Source organism: Balaenoptera borealis, assembly GCF_965194805.1.
Source record: "Balaenoptera borealis genome assembly, chromosome: 12".
In the NCBI taxonomy this organism is placed as follows: domain Eukaryota; kingdom Metazoa; phylum Chordata; class Mammalia; order Artiodactyla; family Balaenopteridae; genus Balaenoptera; species Balaenoptera borealis.
In genome coordinates, this window is record NC_138869.1 from 38,252,644 (window position 1) to 38,271,818 (window position 19,175).

Consider the following 19,175-nt stretch of genomic DNA (forward strand, 5'->3'; position numbering starts at 1 on the left):
CCCAGTTGAAACATTTTCATGTTACTCAGGTGCTTGACTAAATGGTTTGGTAAGGGGACAAATCCAATGTGAAGAGTTAAACTGGGATTGGGGATTCTGCATGACTCTTGGTAACCCACATTCCTTTTCCTGTTCCTACAGGAAGCAGACATTTGGCTGGATTTAATGTGACTGATCATCTCTGCCAAAGCAAAGCTTCCCATGAAAACTGAGGGGAAATATGGTCTTGAGTTCACGCACACACCCCCCACCACCGTCTGACCGCCATAGGCACACACACATGCATCTGGAAGCACACTCACATTGGAGCAGAGGTTCTTTGCCTTTGAGGTAGAGCTTAATAGCTTCTAGTTGAGACAGATGACGGTGCTCTGGGTGTAGGTCAGTGTTGCAGTAGGACCTAGGAATGTGACATGGCCCAAAACAAGAACATGTACATATTTATGGCATCACTTTCCTTTGCCTTTGAACCAGGAGAACTGGGCAAGGGAGTACAGACAACTTGAAATCAAAGAGGGCGATAAACACCAATGCTGAGGAAGAATTGTTCCACTCTTACCATTCGTCTGCCAAGGACACATCAGGGTGTTCTAAGTCATGCAGGCCTGGAGGTCAAGGAGAAGGGAATCATGAGTAAGTACCATCTGTGTGGGGCACTGACCACCCCCCTCATCCTCTCCTGTGCTTCAAATGGGCAAGGCCATGGGGGGTGGGGGTTAAGGGTAGACATCAACCCCAAAGAAATCTGCCTGAGAAAAGGGACTTTGCACATAGGAAACAAGTTCTCTTCCCAGGCAGAAACTTCCCCCCATGTCCGCCTCACTCAGCCACCACTGCAACTTTCCCTGGCAGTCTCCCAGGAAAGCCTTAGCTCCCTGAAGATAAATGATGCACCAGTGAGTCCTGGGAGAGAAGCTTAGCAAGATGGTGGAGACACCAACTTTGGAGGCCCGTACAGTACAGCCTGAGTTGGGAAATTGGGTGGGCCACTAAACTCCTGTGTGATGTTAGCAGGTTGATTTACTCTTTCTTCATGTGCAAAACAGTAATAATAATAGTCCCTAACTGACAGGTGGTTGTGAGGGTGAAATTATAGGTTGAATGATATGAGATTGCCAATACTCAACTGTTTTTGACCAGCAAAAATTGCTAGTTGATACAGGATGCTAAGTTAAAATGAATCATCAGTCTGGAGAGATAGCTAGGAGAACTGAGGCCTGCAGCGAATTGGGGAGTTTTTATATATAGAATACCCGAGACACCCTAACTCTGTGAAATCACTCTTTTTCCTTGTGTCTTCATGTGACTTCATTTTGATGGGTCATCAGCAGACAAACACTTCTGAGTGACAACCTCAGGAACTCCAATTTTTGAGAATGTCAGTTTCCCAAGTGACCAACAGTATCTTACTGCACTCAGGATTCCAGTTTCCTCCTCAAATACAAATGTACAAAATAAATAGCAAAATACTAGAACTATCATCACACACTCCTGTTTGATTTTATAGGAAGTAGGCAATGAATTATATAGAATATCATACTATATGACCCAAGTGGCCATATCCTGGCTCCAACACCTTCTGGTTGAATGATGTTGGGAATGTCACTTCAACTCTTTGACTTATACCAGTCAGAAGATGTGGGTAATAGTGCCTAACTCACAGACTGCATGAGAGGGTTGAATGGAATAGTGATTAGTCCCTAGGACAATCTATGCATCCATCCATCCTTTCTTCCCTTTCTTGCTCCCTCCACTCCTCCCTCCCTCCCTCCCATTCTTCCTTCCATATATTTACTGAGCATGCACTATGTGCCAGGTACTATTCTAGGTCCTGAGAACATAGCAGTGACCAATACAAAAATCACTGCTGCTCTCATGGTATTTACTTTCTAGTGGCAGAAAAGAGATAAGTAAATAAAGTTAAAATACATAGCCTATCAGTAGTGAGGGCTATGAAGTTAAGAAAGAGAATGAAGCAAGGAGAGGGGGTACCAAGAGATGGGGAGGGATGAGGGAAAGAGTTTCATTGTTAACTGTGGGAGTCAGGATGCTTCACTGAGACAGTGACTTTAAGCAAAGACCTGGAGGAGGTGAGGAGAGAACCACGTAGTAACTGAAGTGCTTGTAGCAGAAGAAACCACAGGTGAAGAGGCCCTGAGCTGGGATCTCACCTTCCTGGAATACTGGGTTAATGATATCAATTCTATATATAATATATTTCTAGTTTCTGTTCTCATCAACCTTCATCTGCAAAGCCCTCTCTGCCTATATTTCACAGGACCTATCAATGAGACCCTGAAGGGAAGATCTTTTTGATTGCTTCCTCTCTGAGTTCCTAGGCCACCAAGGAAATATGACTGTTCTCTAACTCTCTCACCTCCGATTTTGATCCTCCTGACAAAATCACACCTACTGTTTGATTGATAATGCTGACAATAATGACATAAGCTCTAATTTATTGAACAAGTACTGTGTACTACATATATATAAAGACAAAGTGTCAAGGAGATTCAGAAGAGAAACGATTTCAGCAGGTAGAACTACAGACTATACCTTCAACCTCAGTAGCAACTCCTTACATTTTGAGCAAAATCAGCCTGTTCACCATCTTTGTAATACCTGCCATTGTCAAAGCAGGTTGAAAATTCCTACTGTCTATGGGAGAGCATTCTTTATGGGACAACCTTCAGAAGCGGTCGCCATCCCCAAGAAACTCCTGCCTTCTTTAAGAACAGAGCAGAATGGTAATCAAGCCATGGCCTTTACGGATGACAAGCCCCTCTACTAGTTAGCCCAGGGGAAGCAGCTTTCTCAGGCTCTGTCACTCAGCAAAGCTGGCAGGATTGGAAGCCCTCCTATTTACAGAGGACCAACAGAGAAAGGAAGATCTGACCTCATTTGTGTGGATAACCAGACACTCTTCCCCTTGCCTAGGATTCAAACTAATTTCTTGCATGATGGTTGCAGTTGGCTCTGAAATTCTCTCTGTGTGAGCTCTTAGCCTAACAGAAGATGATAGTGGCTAAAGAAATGATCCAAAAAACAATGCAAAACAACTCTGTGTGTGTGTGTGTGTGTGTGTGTGTGTGTGTGTGAGAGAGAGAGAGAGAGAGAAGATGGAGGGTCAGGTCCATTGACTAAGGGAATGAACACAAGAGAAGCAAACAATCCATTAACAATCTCTCCTTTTACTGTTCTGACCATGAGCTATTTCCTCATCTTGACCTCAGATGGCTTAGATGTGAATTTTCCGTCTTCATGAGCAGTGACATCCACAGAGCCACACATGGCTCATGGAGCCAGAAAATTAAAGAAGTTAAAAAAAAAAATGATCCCTGAGAATACGTCCTGTTGAGTATCTTGCCCAAATCACAACGTTGCCTGTTTTTTCTTGCCTGTCTCTAGGAAGAGGGAGCACATGATTGATTATCTCTGCAGTGGGCATACTCTGGGTTCTGCCCCGGTCAAGATGACCTCTTCACTCTCCTTCCTGTTCCTTAAGATCTCACAGTCAGTTGGGAGACAAAACCCAAAACCCATGAAACAATGCAGGGACACTCAGGAGTAGACCAGAAGGCCATCTATGAAACCTGGCATCTCAGGGACTTCCAATCTCCTTCTTCATTCTCCACTGCATCATCAGAATGCGCCACAAGGCGGTCTAGCTTCTGGAAGTTCACCAAACTCATTTGTAACCAGCTCTAACACATTAAAACCCAGCTTGTAACTGACCTTCCCACTCTTGGCCACACTCCCTGAGAATACCCACAAAGAGCACGGGTCTGGTCCAACTCCTTCTCTGTCAAGATGCAAAACAGAACACCTAGGTTGGGCAAGTGACTAACTCAAGGCCACTCTGGGAGTGAAGCCTTTCAGAGGTCAGTCCTACTCCTCCTTGTGAGCTGGTGATACTGGGAAAGATAACTTCTCTGAGCTACTAGGTTGTTGGGAGATGAAAAGGACAGTATGGGGGTGAGAGCAGTTTTAAAGTTTAAAGGGCTGTAACAACTGCTACCATTTACTGGGAGTTTCCAGTGCACTGGTGCTTTATGAAGACAAGAAGAGGGACTTCCCCGGCAGTCCAGTGGTTAAGACTCCACACTTCCACTGCAGGAAGTGCGGGTTTCTGACTTACTAAATCATTTGAATGATCACGTTTCCCTTGGACCCAGGCTGCCTTGAAACACAAGTGAAATTTGTGGCTCAACTGTGTAGAAGACTAGGGCTCGCACACCTCTCTTTTCTTTTTCTTTTCCTGGGCTTGAGTTTTTACACTAATTCGTATTTTTCTTGGTACTAATTTTTATGTATGAGAAGAATACAGTTGGTGGATGGATGATTCCTATGAGTTGCCTCAACAACTTTGTGGATGAAAGCAGAACATAAATAAATGGAATCATAAGGAAGGCCACCACTAGTTGGGAGTCCCACCATTCTGAATCAGTCTAGGAGAGCAAGGTAACATCAGGTGGGTAAATGGTTGAGTCACATGTCCAGGGATTGGAATAAGGGTTGGATAGATGAGCAAATTCTTCAGCTAACCCAATAGCTGGCTTCAGGGCTTTCTTCCCACACAAAAGGATAAGATGGATGAAGGCAGCATCTCACCTTCTTCAATGGTTACATTCCCTCGGAAGAAATATTTCCCATGGCCTCTAGAGAGCGCCACACCTAAACTGTGCAGAGAAACAAAGCAGACCTTGAAATCCATGACATTGACTGGAATAGACTTGCAGGTGAACTTTATTTTCCGTTTTCACATTTCCATTTCATGTTCTGTAAACAATTTTTTTCAAGTTTACTTTCAAAACCCCACTGATTATAGTTGGTGTTGGTGTTTCTTAGATTCAATCAGCTGCTTCAGTGTAATTTCTGATTGGAAGTGCAACAGCAATGGGCGGCTCCCGCGTGTGTTTAAAGAGGTGTGGCAACTCCTACAAGCCCTTCTAGCAAGCCCTTCTTCTGGATGCTCTTGCAAGAGCTACGTGTCCTGCTCTTCACTACCACCTTATGCACCCCTGCCCTACATTCAGCCACACACGGCTCTTTCCAGACTGTAGAGTTTGGGACGAGGGAAAATTAACCCCTTCTCAATGGCAAAAATGAACACTTCCACTGCCACTTGAACGTAGCTACATGACTGTATGGTGGGCTTCTCTGCCCAACCTTCTCCCTTGTCTGATAGATTTTTCACACTCTCACACTCTCAGAAGTCTTGATTTAAGCTCCTTCCTTCATTGCCTAAAGTCAGAGAGTATGTTTTGATAACACAGTCTCTTCGTTTGGTAAACCCACTTAGCAGTCATGTGTTCCATCAACTGTTCTGGCTCCAAATGGAATCCACCCATGATCCCTGGCCGTATACGACAACAATGCCACATTTTTTTTTTTTTTTTAAAGATTAATCTGTAGTTAGTAAATTCTTTCTCTCCTTAGCTCTGCAAGGCACCAGTTCAGGAACACAAAGAAGCCCTACCAACATAACTTTTTACAAAAAGTGTTATCACACTAAGTTAATAGCAGGAAACTTTAGAATGCCACATACACTTCTGAAAGCAGGCAAGGGGGCAAATGCATTTTTCAGGATTGTTACAAAGAGAAATAACAGGATTCAAAGGCAGACAAGCACAGAACAGTTCAGAGAAACTAAAACGGAAGCACAACATGTAGGGATGAATATGCTACCTCCAAGTGTGAAGGATCATGGAAATAAAAGGCAGCAAGTTAGATGGTTAAGGACCCTGGTAACCCTCTGAATTTATCTATCTACCCTTAGTTAGAACCCCAGAAGCTTATTTGCTTGATAATGAGATGCAAAGCCATGACAAATTGAGTGAGTTCTCCTAGGTGAGCCTGAACCATCTTCCCCCTTCTGGAAAACAAAAGCAAAAGCAGCCTGGGAAAAGCCCCTTCCTCACTCTTTCCGGCCTTTCGGCAGGGTGTTTGGTTATCTTCAGATGATGAGCTCTGAAAGCGTCAGCAGGTTTTGTACAAACACAACTGATGGGTCTGATGGAATGTCCATGTATTATGGTCAGCTCTACCTGAAAGGAGTACCCTTGATGTCTGTATAATAGTAGTCATTTGTCATCACCAAAACCCGTTTCTAGATTGAAAAAAAAAAAGTCGTAGAGAAAAGAAAACATGGTTAGTCTGCTAGGTGAAGTTTTCAGAAATAAATAAAAATAAATGGACACACTATGATCAGGTTAACAGTACTACATGAATCTTGTTTGAGATAAGTAAAGACAAGAGAAAAATGATCTCAGCGAAAGATATTTACTCCAGATAGAGCTTTCAAAGCTAATTTTTCACAGTGGTTTGTTTTAAATTAAGCGGCAAGAATGTTTGAGAAAAATGTACCCCTTTGTCCACTGTCTTCTTCACCTCCATGGAAAACTTCCCCGTCTTCCTATTCACCATGGCATTTCTTAACTAAAACGATAAAAGAAAATTGGAGTTAGTTCTTCCCAGGGTTACCATACTGTCTTGGACACCTTCCACCCTCCAGCTTGGGAGCACATTTGGTGGCTTGTGTATGACAGAGCTGGGCTGTTTCCCCATTGACTCTTGGGGTACTTTTGCAGTAAGTCTGCATACTACACTCAGACCTCTGAAATGGGGCTTCAGAAGAATAAACACCCAACCGCTCTTGTCCAGGGGGAGAGAGGTTAACAACAATAAATAAATGACCATCAACTTCAATTTGGGGTGCTCGTGTAAACCTCTGGGCAACAATGACCAAAAAAGCCTGTATAATGTTGACAAATCCTGAGAGTCAGAGAACGGACCCCCAGCAAATGCTAAAACACTCAAGAAGCAAGGGGAAAAAAAAAAAAAAAAAAAGAAGCAAGGGAGACGAGTTACTTTTTCAAAAAGGGTATTGGTTTGTCATGGAGAAATCATTTTTCAAAACATAATCAAGTTAAAGATATTTTCCTACACAGTAGTTTTTTTGTTTTGTTTTGTTTTTTTTAAAAAGCCAACCATTTGGAAGACAGGGATTAGTTTTTCACAGCATGAATCATCTTCAAATACTCTGAGAAACCTGGGCCAGTGAAAGGCCTGGCTGAGGCTGATGGGCAGTGAATAGGGCGACCCTGTATTTGATTTTTGGAGGTCCCATCTGGGAACGGTGAGCCTCCCTCCCTTCCCCCACCCCTGGCTGATCTCTGCTAATTACTTGTGGCCCTTCCGTGAGTTCAGAGAAGGACAGCAGACACAGTGATGAAAGATGTGCCGTCATGGGCACCAATAGGAGACGACGGGAAAGCCATTTAATGAAATAGGAGCAAATGCTGACATGCCACAGCCTGTCAGGAAAGGCTCTTTCCCAGCCCCACGGCTTGTTTTTATTTTCTTATTTTTATTTTTTAATTCTTTCCCTTCTTTTTCTCCTTTGAGGAGCTTGAATAAGATCTGGCTGATAGAGAACTACAGTGCTTGCAAGCAACCTAAATTTGATGTGGGGCTGTCTAGATTTGGGTTCATATTCTCATCTTCTGTGAGAGAGGGTAAAAGCATAATTTTTAGCTGGAGGCATGTATAAAATAAAACATATATTTTACTCTAGATATTTTTTAACAACACATAATGGGCATTTCTGGAAATATTTTCCCATTTTAACTTTTGTGGTTTTGGATGGGGAGAGCTGGTCCTAATTAAGTCTACTTTCTAACTCTTAAGAACGGCTCGATTTATCTTTGACATGGTTTTCATTTTTCCTCTTTCTGGTGCCTGCCTAAAGCCATTTGGGACCTTCCCCTCTCACATTCCCCAGGCAAGTCAGAGATTAGGTAAGCTTCTCCATGCCTCAGTGCCACCCCACCCCCAACTCCCAGTAGCACAGAACAATCAGCGTCAGGACCTGGGAGGGTCCAAGGCCAGGGTCACTAATGCTTTCTGGAGGCAGATGCTTAGATGATTAGTCTAGTCTTTCCCTTTTCTTCAGTTATAATGGAAATAGATTACACTTATTGAACACTGAGGCAGGATAGCCCTGGAGTTCAGAAATGGACTCTGGGGCCAGAGGTTTATGATCTTGAACAAATCACTTACCCTCTCTGTGCCTCAGATTCTCTTCCTGCAAACTGGAACTAATGACAGCACAGACTGTCTCATAAAGTTGTAGTGGGAACTAGATGAGCTCATATGTAGAAGAGTGCCTGGTAACCCCTGAGCATTCAATAGATGTTACCTGTCCTGTATCATCATCCTCACCAGCATCATCATCATCTTCATTATCATCCTCCTCCCTTTTCTTTAATGTCAGACCCCTTTCAATAGCTCAAAATATTAGGATTCAAACTCCAGTTTGTTTGACACAGATATGACCTCACATCTTTTTTGGAAGTACACAGGGTCTATGTTATAAATGTGGTCATTAAATTCAACAAGATCCTAGCTGCCAAGAGAAGTAGGATGGTCCTTCCAAGAACTTCTCTGCAGCTGGGCAGACTCAATGCTGCTTCTTCCTCAGCGGGCTCTGCTTGTCTGGTCTTTCCCAGATCTTGACCTAAAGTCTGCCCTCTGCTACTTACATGCAAACCCCACTGGTGGACACATGGGCATGTGGGATCTTGTGTAGCCTTCACAGAGATGCTTTGTATAGGTTCCAGAATTCTCTAATCAAGGTAGTGCAAATCCCTAGGAGAGAAATGGTGACTTGGGTTTTCCCAATCAAGCACGTTGGTAGTGAAGGAATTCATGTCTCAAATGTACCTTATTTCCAAGGAGACAAGAGACCGAAACCAAAGAGACAACCAAAGGCCAACAGGTGAAGAATAAGAGCAATGAACTTTCTGGAGGTGTGGGAACTCTGAAGGTAGACACTCAGAACCCAGTCCTGGGAATCAGATGAAGGTAAAGAACATGGCACAGGCTGGGAATCCGATGACAAAGGAAGAAAAGGGCAAGGAAACAGAAAGCATTTGTCAAATCATTGTTAGTAAAAGGAGATACCAGCTCATGGAAATTTAACTTGGGCACAGGTGATGATGACTAGACAACTGGGGTACAGATGAGCCAAGTAATAAATCTCTTCAAGTAACTTGCAAAGGAGAAGTGCGAGTGTCAGCCTAGTGTTAACTAGCAGAGGGCCTGCTTCCTGGATGCAGGGACTCCCAAGTATGAATGAACATCAAGCTTGCCTCCCATATCAATTAAAATGTAAAAGATGAAAGGATGGAGAAGCATGTTGATGACAGGGTTCAAACCTTCTGGGAAAGAAAACAAAAAGATCCAGTGAAGTCAAAATAAAGCAGCTGATAAAGTGAAGAGGAAAGAGAAAGGAAAACAATGGAATGCACCCTTTAAAGTTTCATGATACAGTTTAGCAACTGACATTCATTAATGAGAATGAGGGTTGACGATGCTGAGAATAATACTAATAACAGTTACCACTCAGAATGCTCACTGTGTCCATGCAACGATGTTGATGTTGACACTTTTCACTATAGTAACACATTTAGTACTCACAACAGCTCTGTGAGGTAGGTACTATTGCCATCATACTCATTTTACTGAGGGAAAAAAAGGAAATAAACCAAAATTGAGATGTAGAGAAGATAATTGCTTACCTGAGACCAACAGCCAGCAAATAGCAGAGGTGGGGTCTGAACCAAGGCAGGCTAATACCTGAACTGCATTCCTCAGGACTGTGCTAGCTTGCTTCTTGGTAGAAGCAGGTTGAAAGGGTAGGACATGTACATTAGGTGCAGTACAATTCAAAGACCCAGATGTGAATCCTGATGACAATGTTTAAAGAACAAGAAGATATAAAACTCTACCAGGTCACTGAGCTGACACAACGTCAGGTCACTGGCATCTGGGAAAAGAGAATGGATGAGGAAGTAACTTTTTATCAAACAGCGAAGTTACTCTATCTGAATGGGGTTTAAAAAAGACTGAGTCCAGATGAAGAAGGAAATAAGTTAAATTTCTAAAACAGATATGACTCTTGCATTTTATAGGCAAGGAAAAAACTCAGAGATTTATGCTAGCTGAGACATCCAGGTTGCAGAGGATGTGAAGAGAAGAAAAGCAAGCAGCAAGAGGACTGTGATGCCAGACATATTTCTGAAAGCACGAGAGCCCAGCCTGCAAGTTTCAAATGGTTCCCCTCAATATCCCTTTGGAAAGCAAGACAGAGGGAGGGATAGAAACACTGCTGACTCAATGATGAAGCTCAAGAAAGGACTCCAGACAAATCAGGGAGATGCAGGCAGAGAAACATAGCCTGGGCATGAAGAATCCATAGAGAAAGGGAAGAGCGAGTGTCCAGATAGGAACACCTGGTAAGTTAGGATTTAATTAAGGACAGTCTGCCTGCATTCACAAAAGGTGGCATGTCTAACAAATCTGATCTATTGAGGCAGGAACAAGAAGACTGACGGGGCTAAGTCGTGGGCATAAGGAAAGCCTTTGATACAGTCCCACAGACTGAATCTGTGTAGGAAACAAGCATGTGTTACTGCAGTGTGGCCTGGAAAGGGGAAAGGCTGGGGCAGCCCTGGAAACAGGGCGGCCAACCAAGCAGGAGGAGAGTGGCTCTGCCAAGCCCTGGGCTGTCACCCTGACAGGTGAATTCTGGCCCTGACTGTGCAGCTGCCCGGCGAGGCTCGGCCAGGCTCCCCTGAGGGAGACAGATCCCATTAATGGCACTGAGGAGGAGTCTGGATTAATCGGCTGCAGAAGAGACTAGAGCCTGCAAAGGGATGGTTTTAGCAGACTGCACAAAGCAGGCAAGGTGGCTGGCCCGTTTGCAAGTGGCCCTATGGGTGGGAGCATTACAAAACTCCAAACGGGTACAAGGGCCCGTGCTCTCCGCGACCCTCTGGCGGCCAGGTGTCCCTCTGGTGGGACTCTCGGCTGGCTCCCAGGCAGCCTCTAGGTACAGAGGAGGGTACAGTGGAGCTCCCTCCTCACCAGGCTTGAAAACAAATCACTTACCACATCATCGCGGTCCTCCCACTCCACCTCGGAAAGGTCAACACTACTGTAGTTAGGTTTCCTCCGCTTCTTCCCTTCTTCATACTGGCAGGAGGGGAAGAGAAAGAAAACAAATGACAAACAAAGAAAACATTTCCGTGAGATCACTGGCCAGGGCAACCTTCACCATCTGAAGTCGTGGTTCACGCCTGAGGACTGTGAGTGGAGTGTACTGGTGAGAAGCCCAGCAGTGGGGGCGGTCCTGGGGTTTCCGTGGCAGGAAAACCAAAGCCAGTCACCTGTAAACATTTGCTCCCAGCTAGGGGGAGTATACAAGCCAATTCTTTTCTCCCTATGAATTTACCTAGCGGACTCCTTACCTCTAAACATGCCAGATGCAAAGCAAAGCTTTTCCCCTCCTTGGACATCCTATGTGTGGAATGCAACCTTCCTCCTCGACTCCAACGCTTTTAAAGCCCACCCCTTCAAGACACAGGCAAGGGCATCTTACATAGTTTACAAAAAATCTAGTTATATTCCTCTGTGTTTTATAGTTCTCCCATCCCTACCTCCTGCCTCATACCTACCTCATACTCCTTGGCCAGGAAACAAAGGTACTGATCTCCACATTTGGGCTCAACATACTGGTAACATTTCACAGACACACAGAATCTTCTACTTGCTATCACACTGGCCACAGGAGTGCTGAGCTAAACACAGCTACTTTACCTGGAGTACATGTGGGTACTGGGAATCACTACCAGATTTAATGGCCATTAGGGCATTTCTCTGGAGAAGCTGATGAGTGCATTAATAACAGAGAAAGTGGTTTTAGTTTTTTTCCCCCTAAATCACTGGTGTTAGTCACCTGGAAAGCCTACATTTTATCAACTGGACACTCCTGCGTCTGGATGTTCCTGTATCTAGGGCCTTTAATGCTGTGTTTATAATGTAGGAAAGTCTGCCCTCTGCTGCAGGCTCAGGATAAGCAACCCCTTTGCCAGTTCATAAGACATGGCTGATGGCATATTGGAAAAAATACATATGTATGTATAGTTTTTTTCTCTTTTCCTTTTATTTCTAAATTAGTCATCTTCTGATTTGATTCGTAGGATTCTAAGTGAGACGCAGCATCACTCTAGGTGTTTTAAGAACCCCAATCCACAGGTTACCATTTTGGACACTGCTTGGCTACCATGGAGACAGGTGCTGAAGGCACATGGTGTGAAAGAGAAAATCACTGCTGGTGTACTGAACCAAACAGGTCCAAACTGGCCCCCAGTGGAATCTAGGGGAGAGTGGCCAGACAGGGTAGATCTCCCGTCACTGCGAGGCCAAACAGGGCCCCGTGGTTTTCCTGCCGTCTTGTCTTCCCTCAGGGCTGCATTTCAGGAACCCTGAGATGTCCTTGGAGAGCACCCACCCTCACCACCCAGGAAGGCTGCCTTGCCTCGAAGGGGCAGTGGGCTCTGACCACCTTGGTCCACTGCCCTTCCACTCCCTTCTCTCAGGTTTCCAATTAACAGACAGTCACGGTCAGTTTTATGACATCAGATCCACTCCAGATGAAGGGGAAGCGAAGTGGTTCCCTCAGAAGCCGCTGTAAACGATAGCGGATTCACAGTTGGATCCTGTTATGGAAAGTTCGCTGTGCATAGAAGCTTTGGTCCTCGAGAGAGTCAGGCTGGGGCTGAGCCTGTGGGACAGGAAAGAGGTCAGCAGGGCTGTCACCCTCTTCTCAAGGTGAGGAAGTGTGATGGGGGAGGGGCACATGATGCTGAGAAGCCCACTTGTCCCCCGAGGAGCTAGAGTTGGATATTCTTGGACCTCTGTTATCTGTGCTAATGGCCCCCAAGTCCCATATTGGTAAGAACCATTCCTGGGAGCCACTAGGCACCCCAGAAGTTCCTACAGCCCAGCTTCTGACCATTAAAGGCAGAACTTTCACAGTTTCTTGGATAGCCTAGTGCTAGGTATATACTGTCTTTTGGAGGAAGTTCTTCCATTGGTCACTTCAAAATCCTCCTTTATTCACTTATTCAACGTACATTTATTGGACACCTAGCAAGCACAAGGTCCTAAGGAGATAAGTAAAGTCAATTAAACGGTGCTTCATTCTTTCCCAAGGACTTGTTTGTCGTTTATCACTCTTAATTCTGCCTACCTACAGTCAATTTATTGCCCATGATGCCTGTAGCAAGTTAAATATCAAACTAAACAGCAAGTAAAATAAGATCACAGAGCCAGTATGGAGGAGGACACCCCGACCTACCCACAGCCCCTGACCAAATTTTCATGGCTAAGCCTCATGTCATTTCAACCGCTGCTGAAGAAATTAAAAAAGACCCCCAAGGTCCTTCATCCTCAGAGAAGGTGTCCCCCTGTCTTTGTTAAAAGAGGAGAGCACAGTGGTTCTGCCACTTACTGGGCATGTGACACTGAGCAAGGCACCCAGCTGCTCCGAGCTTCCTTTTTCTCAACTGCAAAATTGAGAAATACCTCCATAGTCAAGGTAGGTTGAGACAATTAACTAGGTACTGTATGTAAAATGGCAAGCACATTCCCGGCACAGCATGTAATAAACCCTTAATATGCATGTAGCTAATGTGAGTCCTGAAAAAGTCATAACCTTCTTGATGAAGACACAGGCTCACTGTATACAATTGGCTACTATGTCATTTCCTTGACATGAAGGAGACCCATTCAATAATTTGTTGGGTCACTGTTGCACAAGCCATAGGGAGGCAGAAGATGTTTGTTGAAGATGATGGTGCCAGACAGTCACACTCATATGCCTCCTCTTGGTACATAAGATACTTGTGTAGTAAACATCAGGTTGGGACTCAAGACTCTCCTGGCAGAAAACTTCATAACTGTGCTAAAAAGCCCAAGTCCTTTTAGATGACAGGTGGCAAAAGTGGAATCCACAGAGATAGATCCCTTGACTTTTGACCATTCCTAGATATCTTTCTTCATTGTTGGTAATAACCACTCAAGAAATTCAGTACACTGCACTACTGGTATTCAAGAAACTGGCAGAGATTAGAGAGTGAGGGGAAGGAAGATTTCCCAGCACATCGGTCTGTAAGTCACCATATTCCAGTAAGTCTCTAATTTAACTGCATTGAAAGAAACACACGGGACTGGGGATAACCCCTCTGGAACTCTACTTTAGGAATGCCCCTCTACGATGTCTGCTTAACCAGTGAAATAGGTATGAAATACTTTCTATTTGGGTCTTTATTAATGAGTGAGCTCCTTTAAAATATAAACAGTAGTGTCGCAGAGTGACTACTCTGAGTAAGAGAAGAAAAACTCAGTAGGCTGTTGCACAGATAAAACAGGTCAAGGACAATGAGGAAACTCCAGCATGATGACCCTAAATCCACCTAATCTTTTCTCCCGTTAAGAAAACTTACTAGATGGCTAGAGACTAGACCTCCACTCGGAAGACACATGGGCTGTGGACCACCACTACCCAACCCCCACATTTTCCAGGGTAATCACCTTGGCTTTCCTACAGGGAATCCCCTTGGACCCCACACTCAGTAAATATAGTTCTAGCGAAGGCAAGACCATCCTGGTTCAGAAGGAAGCCAGTGACCTGAGTACGTGAGGGACACCCACAACTCTCCAGGACACAGTGATTGGTTCAGGATTGGGGATGTAACTCATACCAACCCAAATGAGACTCAGTCTGGTATGCTTTCCTGGATTTATCCAGAAAAAGTAGCTCTCCATCTACTAGCATCACTAAGGCAGTAGGATGTGAACTTGAGCTCCTCGTGGCCATCTCTGCCACTACTTGGAGAGAGCCTTCCTGAGAATGAAACCAGTGCAGAGAAGGCAGAGAAAGTACATGAAGAGAGTCCTGAAAGCACCGTGTGTGTCCCTGGATCAAGCTATGCCTGAAATCTTTATACCCTTGGGTGTTTCACATACCAACACATTCTCTCCACATTACCCACCTTCCCTTTTTACAGATTTTTTTAAAGCTGGCTTGGGTTTCAAGTGTAAGTATTCATCAGAGTTCCAACTTGTATATATTTAGTATCTTTATTTTTTTCTTTTTAAATGAACCATTTTTAAAATACATTTTAAATGAAGTATTCACAAACTCTGGTACTTTAATGATTATTTAGAAACAAGTGATTTGCAAAATACCTCACTGCTAATCAAGGTAGTCCACTGTGTTTGAGCATGGCTTATCCTCTGTACCTGCATTCCCCCTGGGAGGACATAGGTGTGGCCACAGTGTCAGAGAGTGACAGAAAAATAACTAAACCCTCGAACCTCTGACTCCCAGGCCAGATTGCCCCTCTCCCATGGGATCTGGAGTGGGACGAATCCCAGGTCCCCCAGCCCCACTCCCTCTTCCCCTTCGTGAGGATCTCGTTACTGGGGCTGAGGCATCGGATATGGCATTTGTTAGTGTATCTATAAACTGTAACTTCCTTTGAAAATATGATTAACGAATTGCAAACGGTTTCCAAAGGTTTATAAACAGATACTTTGAGAGCCACGGGTAGGTTTGTAGTTTTTGGTGCCTGTTTTATGAAAAAAATATGTGGGGGAGAATTTAATAAGGAAAGATATTCTGTGCTATGAAATACTTTGAGGTGGAGTTTCAAATAAAGGCCAGATGTGGTGAACACACAAACCAGCCTGTGGCCTAGGAGGATGGGGCAAGAAGGACACCTATCTGAGGAGCCAGCAGAACCATCGGGGGTCTGCCGTTAAGTGCCAAAACCTTTCTGGCAGTGTTGAATTGTCTGGATGTGAGTGCCCCTTTGTGTTACCTACAGACTGACTGTGGAAGCGGAATGGGATGGGCTAAGGTGATGGCCATGTTCATGTGGGTTTGAACAAAACAAAAATGCCTTTGCTTTCTCTGTGTTCCTTTGGGAAGGACTAAAGGAAGTCAGCTACACACATCCCTGCAGCCTCTGTGAAACAAATATTATGTGTGCTAATAATTGATAAACAGTACGTGCTGTTCCATGCTGCCAACAGGAAGGAAGGAGTTGGGGGTGGGAGGCCCACAACTGGAGAGGAAGAGGCCTTGCCCAAAGCCAATGCCATCTGGAGAAGGGGTGTGGCCAGGGGCTGGGAGCCAGCCTTTGTCTGGGCAGATGTTTCTCTTGGGAGGCAGTCACGGTCCTCAGCTGGTGAATACCTTCACCACCTCCTCCGAGGCCCCGAGTCTCCTCTTGTCTCAGAGGCTGAAGTGGCCATTTCAGAAGAAGGAAGGGAGGCACATCTTCTTTCCTCCATGTACAAAAGAGGAGGACCTAATGGCCACTGGGCTCTTCATCCCTTCACTCTTTCATTCAATCATTTGTCCGTACGCATATCCAAAAATACTGTTGGACACCGATTATTTATCAGGCCTTGAGCAAGGCCCAGGTGAGCCTCGGGAAAGCATGGAGAAGCTGTTTGAGAAGGATCATCTTCCGCCCTCCAATTGCAGATCACGATTCACCAGGCCAGTTAGGAGAGCAGGGAAAAGCCAGGGCCCCAGAGGGAAACTCTGGTTCAAATCAGGTCTATACCTACAGGCTGTGTGCCCAGGGCTCACCTGCACTTCTCTGAGCCTGCCTTGCTCCTCTGCAGGATGGAGGTAAGAGCACTCAACTCACAGGGCCGCCACGAGGAGCAAATGGGCACAGAAATGGTTGAGCAAAGCAGATGTCCTGACAAACAGGGCTGGGGCAACCTGCCACCCAGACAGCGCGAGTAAGCGCTGATGTTGCCCCAACTGATGAGACAGGGCAGTGCACGTCAGCATGCTCATGCCTAGAGACGACGTTCATGGGGTAAAATGGTTCTTAACAGTACAGCTGTTTATTCATACTTCTAGTCCCTTAAAGAGGCAGTTCAGCTTGGCTCGGGGGCCCATTCTTCTCAAAGTCAAAGGGAAGGGTCTCAAACAAGGACGTGGTCCCAAGGCCAGGTGGCCAGATGGGCCTGTGACAGACTGATGGTCTCTTCCCCTAGAATTTGCAAATCAAGGTCTCTGACTGTCACAGCATGTCCTGCCCCAGAGGGGATGGCCGTAGGGAAAGGGAGTCTCAGTGGTATCAGCCCCTGCTCTACTGGCTATGGTCTAAATGGTTTAAGCCTTTACAGTTTTTTAAGATCCCCCCCACCCCGGTTATACATGTAACAACTGCTCATTTTAGGAAATTTGAAAAATAATGAAAAGTGCAAGAAATGGAAAAAATATTGCCCTCGCTACCACAACCCAGGGATCGCCACCCGACATTCTGCTATCTTTCCCAAAGGGCAAGTATTTTGAAGTGGTTACTGTTTTCAGTTTTCTAAGCTCATTGTTTCTCCAGCAAGGAATTTATAAAATGTAGCAACCAATCTGTTCTGCTTTCCAACTGACTGCTTTAAAAAAAAAAAAAAAAAGCAAATTTGTTTTTTTTCTGCTGGCTAGCTTCCCCCTCAACTCCCTATCATTCTTCTTGAAGAGGGTATTTCTTGTGCCAGGCACGGTGCTAAGCGCTGTGTGTGTATCTCCTGCAATTCTCACAACTCCAAGAGAGGAGTAATTCTTCACAGACGGGAAAGACGCAGAACCCAGGGATGTCGGCCACGCAGTGGCATGGCTAGCAGGCACTGGAGTCTGATTCCTTCCTTCTGCCTGCTTTCTGAGCCTCCAGTCTTCACCACCCTCTGCACTGCCTCCCTTAGCTGGTCCCTTCTCATAACTCACTAACTCAGGGCAATCACTGATAGCACTTCAAGTAGCCAGCATGTTAATGGTGGCAGAACCGCCTTGGAAACCAAATCCCACCAGCCATTCATGTCTCTGTTAACAGCCAGCTCACTGGGGCTGCCTTGAAACTAACCTTGATGGCCAGGGGTGCAAGAATCAGCTCTAGGTTAAGAATAAGTACACTACTGAGTGAGTACAGTAAGCTAAGGATCATGCCACATGTCTAACATACAATATGTATTTACACGATACCCAATAACCAATATCCAACTCAAGGCCTCAGAGAAGCCTGGTAGCACCTGATGGTATCACTGATAAAGGATTTCCAGCAAAAGTGTGACCCTCTGGTTGTGTGACCCCACCACAGCTCAGATAAGCACATGGTTGGATGTCATAGGCACTACGGCAGGAGAGAAATTCTGATGAATCTGTATTCAGAGCTGAAATCCTTTGCATTCATGGGAAGATGAGACGCCCAGATACACCAGAGGGAAACAGGGCCACGAGGGTGTGTATAAAGGCAGTCAGAAGGTGGGAGAGAGGCAACAAGGGCATGCCGAGACAACAAGCTTTTCCCTTTTTCTAAAAGGCACTGTGCTCTTATTAATGAATGTTTTTAAGTGTCTCGAAGACGAAAAGTTCTACATGCTCTCTTAGTGTGATTACAAAATCCTTTTGATTGCTGTAAAACTATAACAGCTCTGGTGGGTTTTTTTTAAAACAATTAACTGGCCACTTTGAAAATCCGAATGACCTTTATCTTAAACAGTGTCCTCTGAGTTGCTGGAAATGAGTCACACACGCTGTGAGTGGGGAGGAGGTGGCCAGCCCCACCACCATCGTTTTTGCAGGTCAAATGTGGTTTACTACACAGAGGTTGGATTTAAATTCTCCTTCTCAAAAAGCCAGTCTGTCTTGTAATAGCAAGCTCGTCATAAACATGAACATCACGCTGAGTGGCTGGGGTGGGAAGAACTTGCTGCACTAGCAAAGGGACAGGGGACGGGGACTCTGATGGGACAGGAGAGAGGCACCTTCAGACCTGCTGACTAAGGTGCAAGAGTGATGCTAAGGAAAGACCGCCTCTCCACAGAGAAGAAAGAAGAGGGTACATGAAGGCTACATACAAAATAAAAATGCATGTGGGCGCCTGGGAGACAGCTACTCTAATAGGTTACAACACTTTTGAGACAGAATGCTCTTCAAAGCTTCCTGGGCAAGGGTTAGACGCAAGACAGCATTCAGAATGAATTTCAAAGTTTCAAAAAGTTGCATCAAATTCTTTAGCATGGAAATGTGCCATGTTCCAAAGCTGATTTGATAGAAAGATTTCAGAGACCACTTGAGTCATTAGGAGATAATATCTAGGGTAAAAAGAGGACCTTTATAATTTGAGAGTATGTCTGTGACTTTTGACAAGCCACTTTTTTTTTTTTTTTTTTTTTTGCATTTACAGAACTTTATCTGGTATTATTCCTTTGAGAAGTTAATTATATATCAAAAGACTCTTGGGTATGTGGAA

At 44.8% G+C, this 19,175-nt stretch overlaps 1 protein-coding gene across 1 annotated transcript in view; it reads right to left on the reverse strand.

Annotated features, from left to right (window-relative positions):
* CACNA2D3 (calcium voltage-gated channel auxiliary subunit alpha2delta 3) overlaps positions 1–19,175 on the reverse strand; it is an 832,322-nt gene that overhangs the window by 226,094 nt on the left and 587,053 nt on the right. Inside the window, exons 18-23 of the mRNA XM_082346809.1 lie at positions 10,951–11,034; positions 6,364–6,435; positions 6,045–6,106; positions 4,609–4,676; positions 560–605; positions 303–400 (exon numbers count right to left, since the gene is read on the reverse strand). Coding sequence (XP_082202935.1) covers positions 303–400; positions 560–605; positions 4,609–4,676; positions 6,045–6,106; positions 6,364–6,435; positions 10,951–11,034 — 430 coding nt within the window. The remainder of the gene's footprint in view (positions 1–302; positions 401–559; positions 606–4,608; positions 4,677–6,044; positions 6,107–6,363; positions 6,436–10,950; positions 11,035–19,175) is intronic.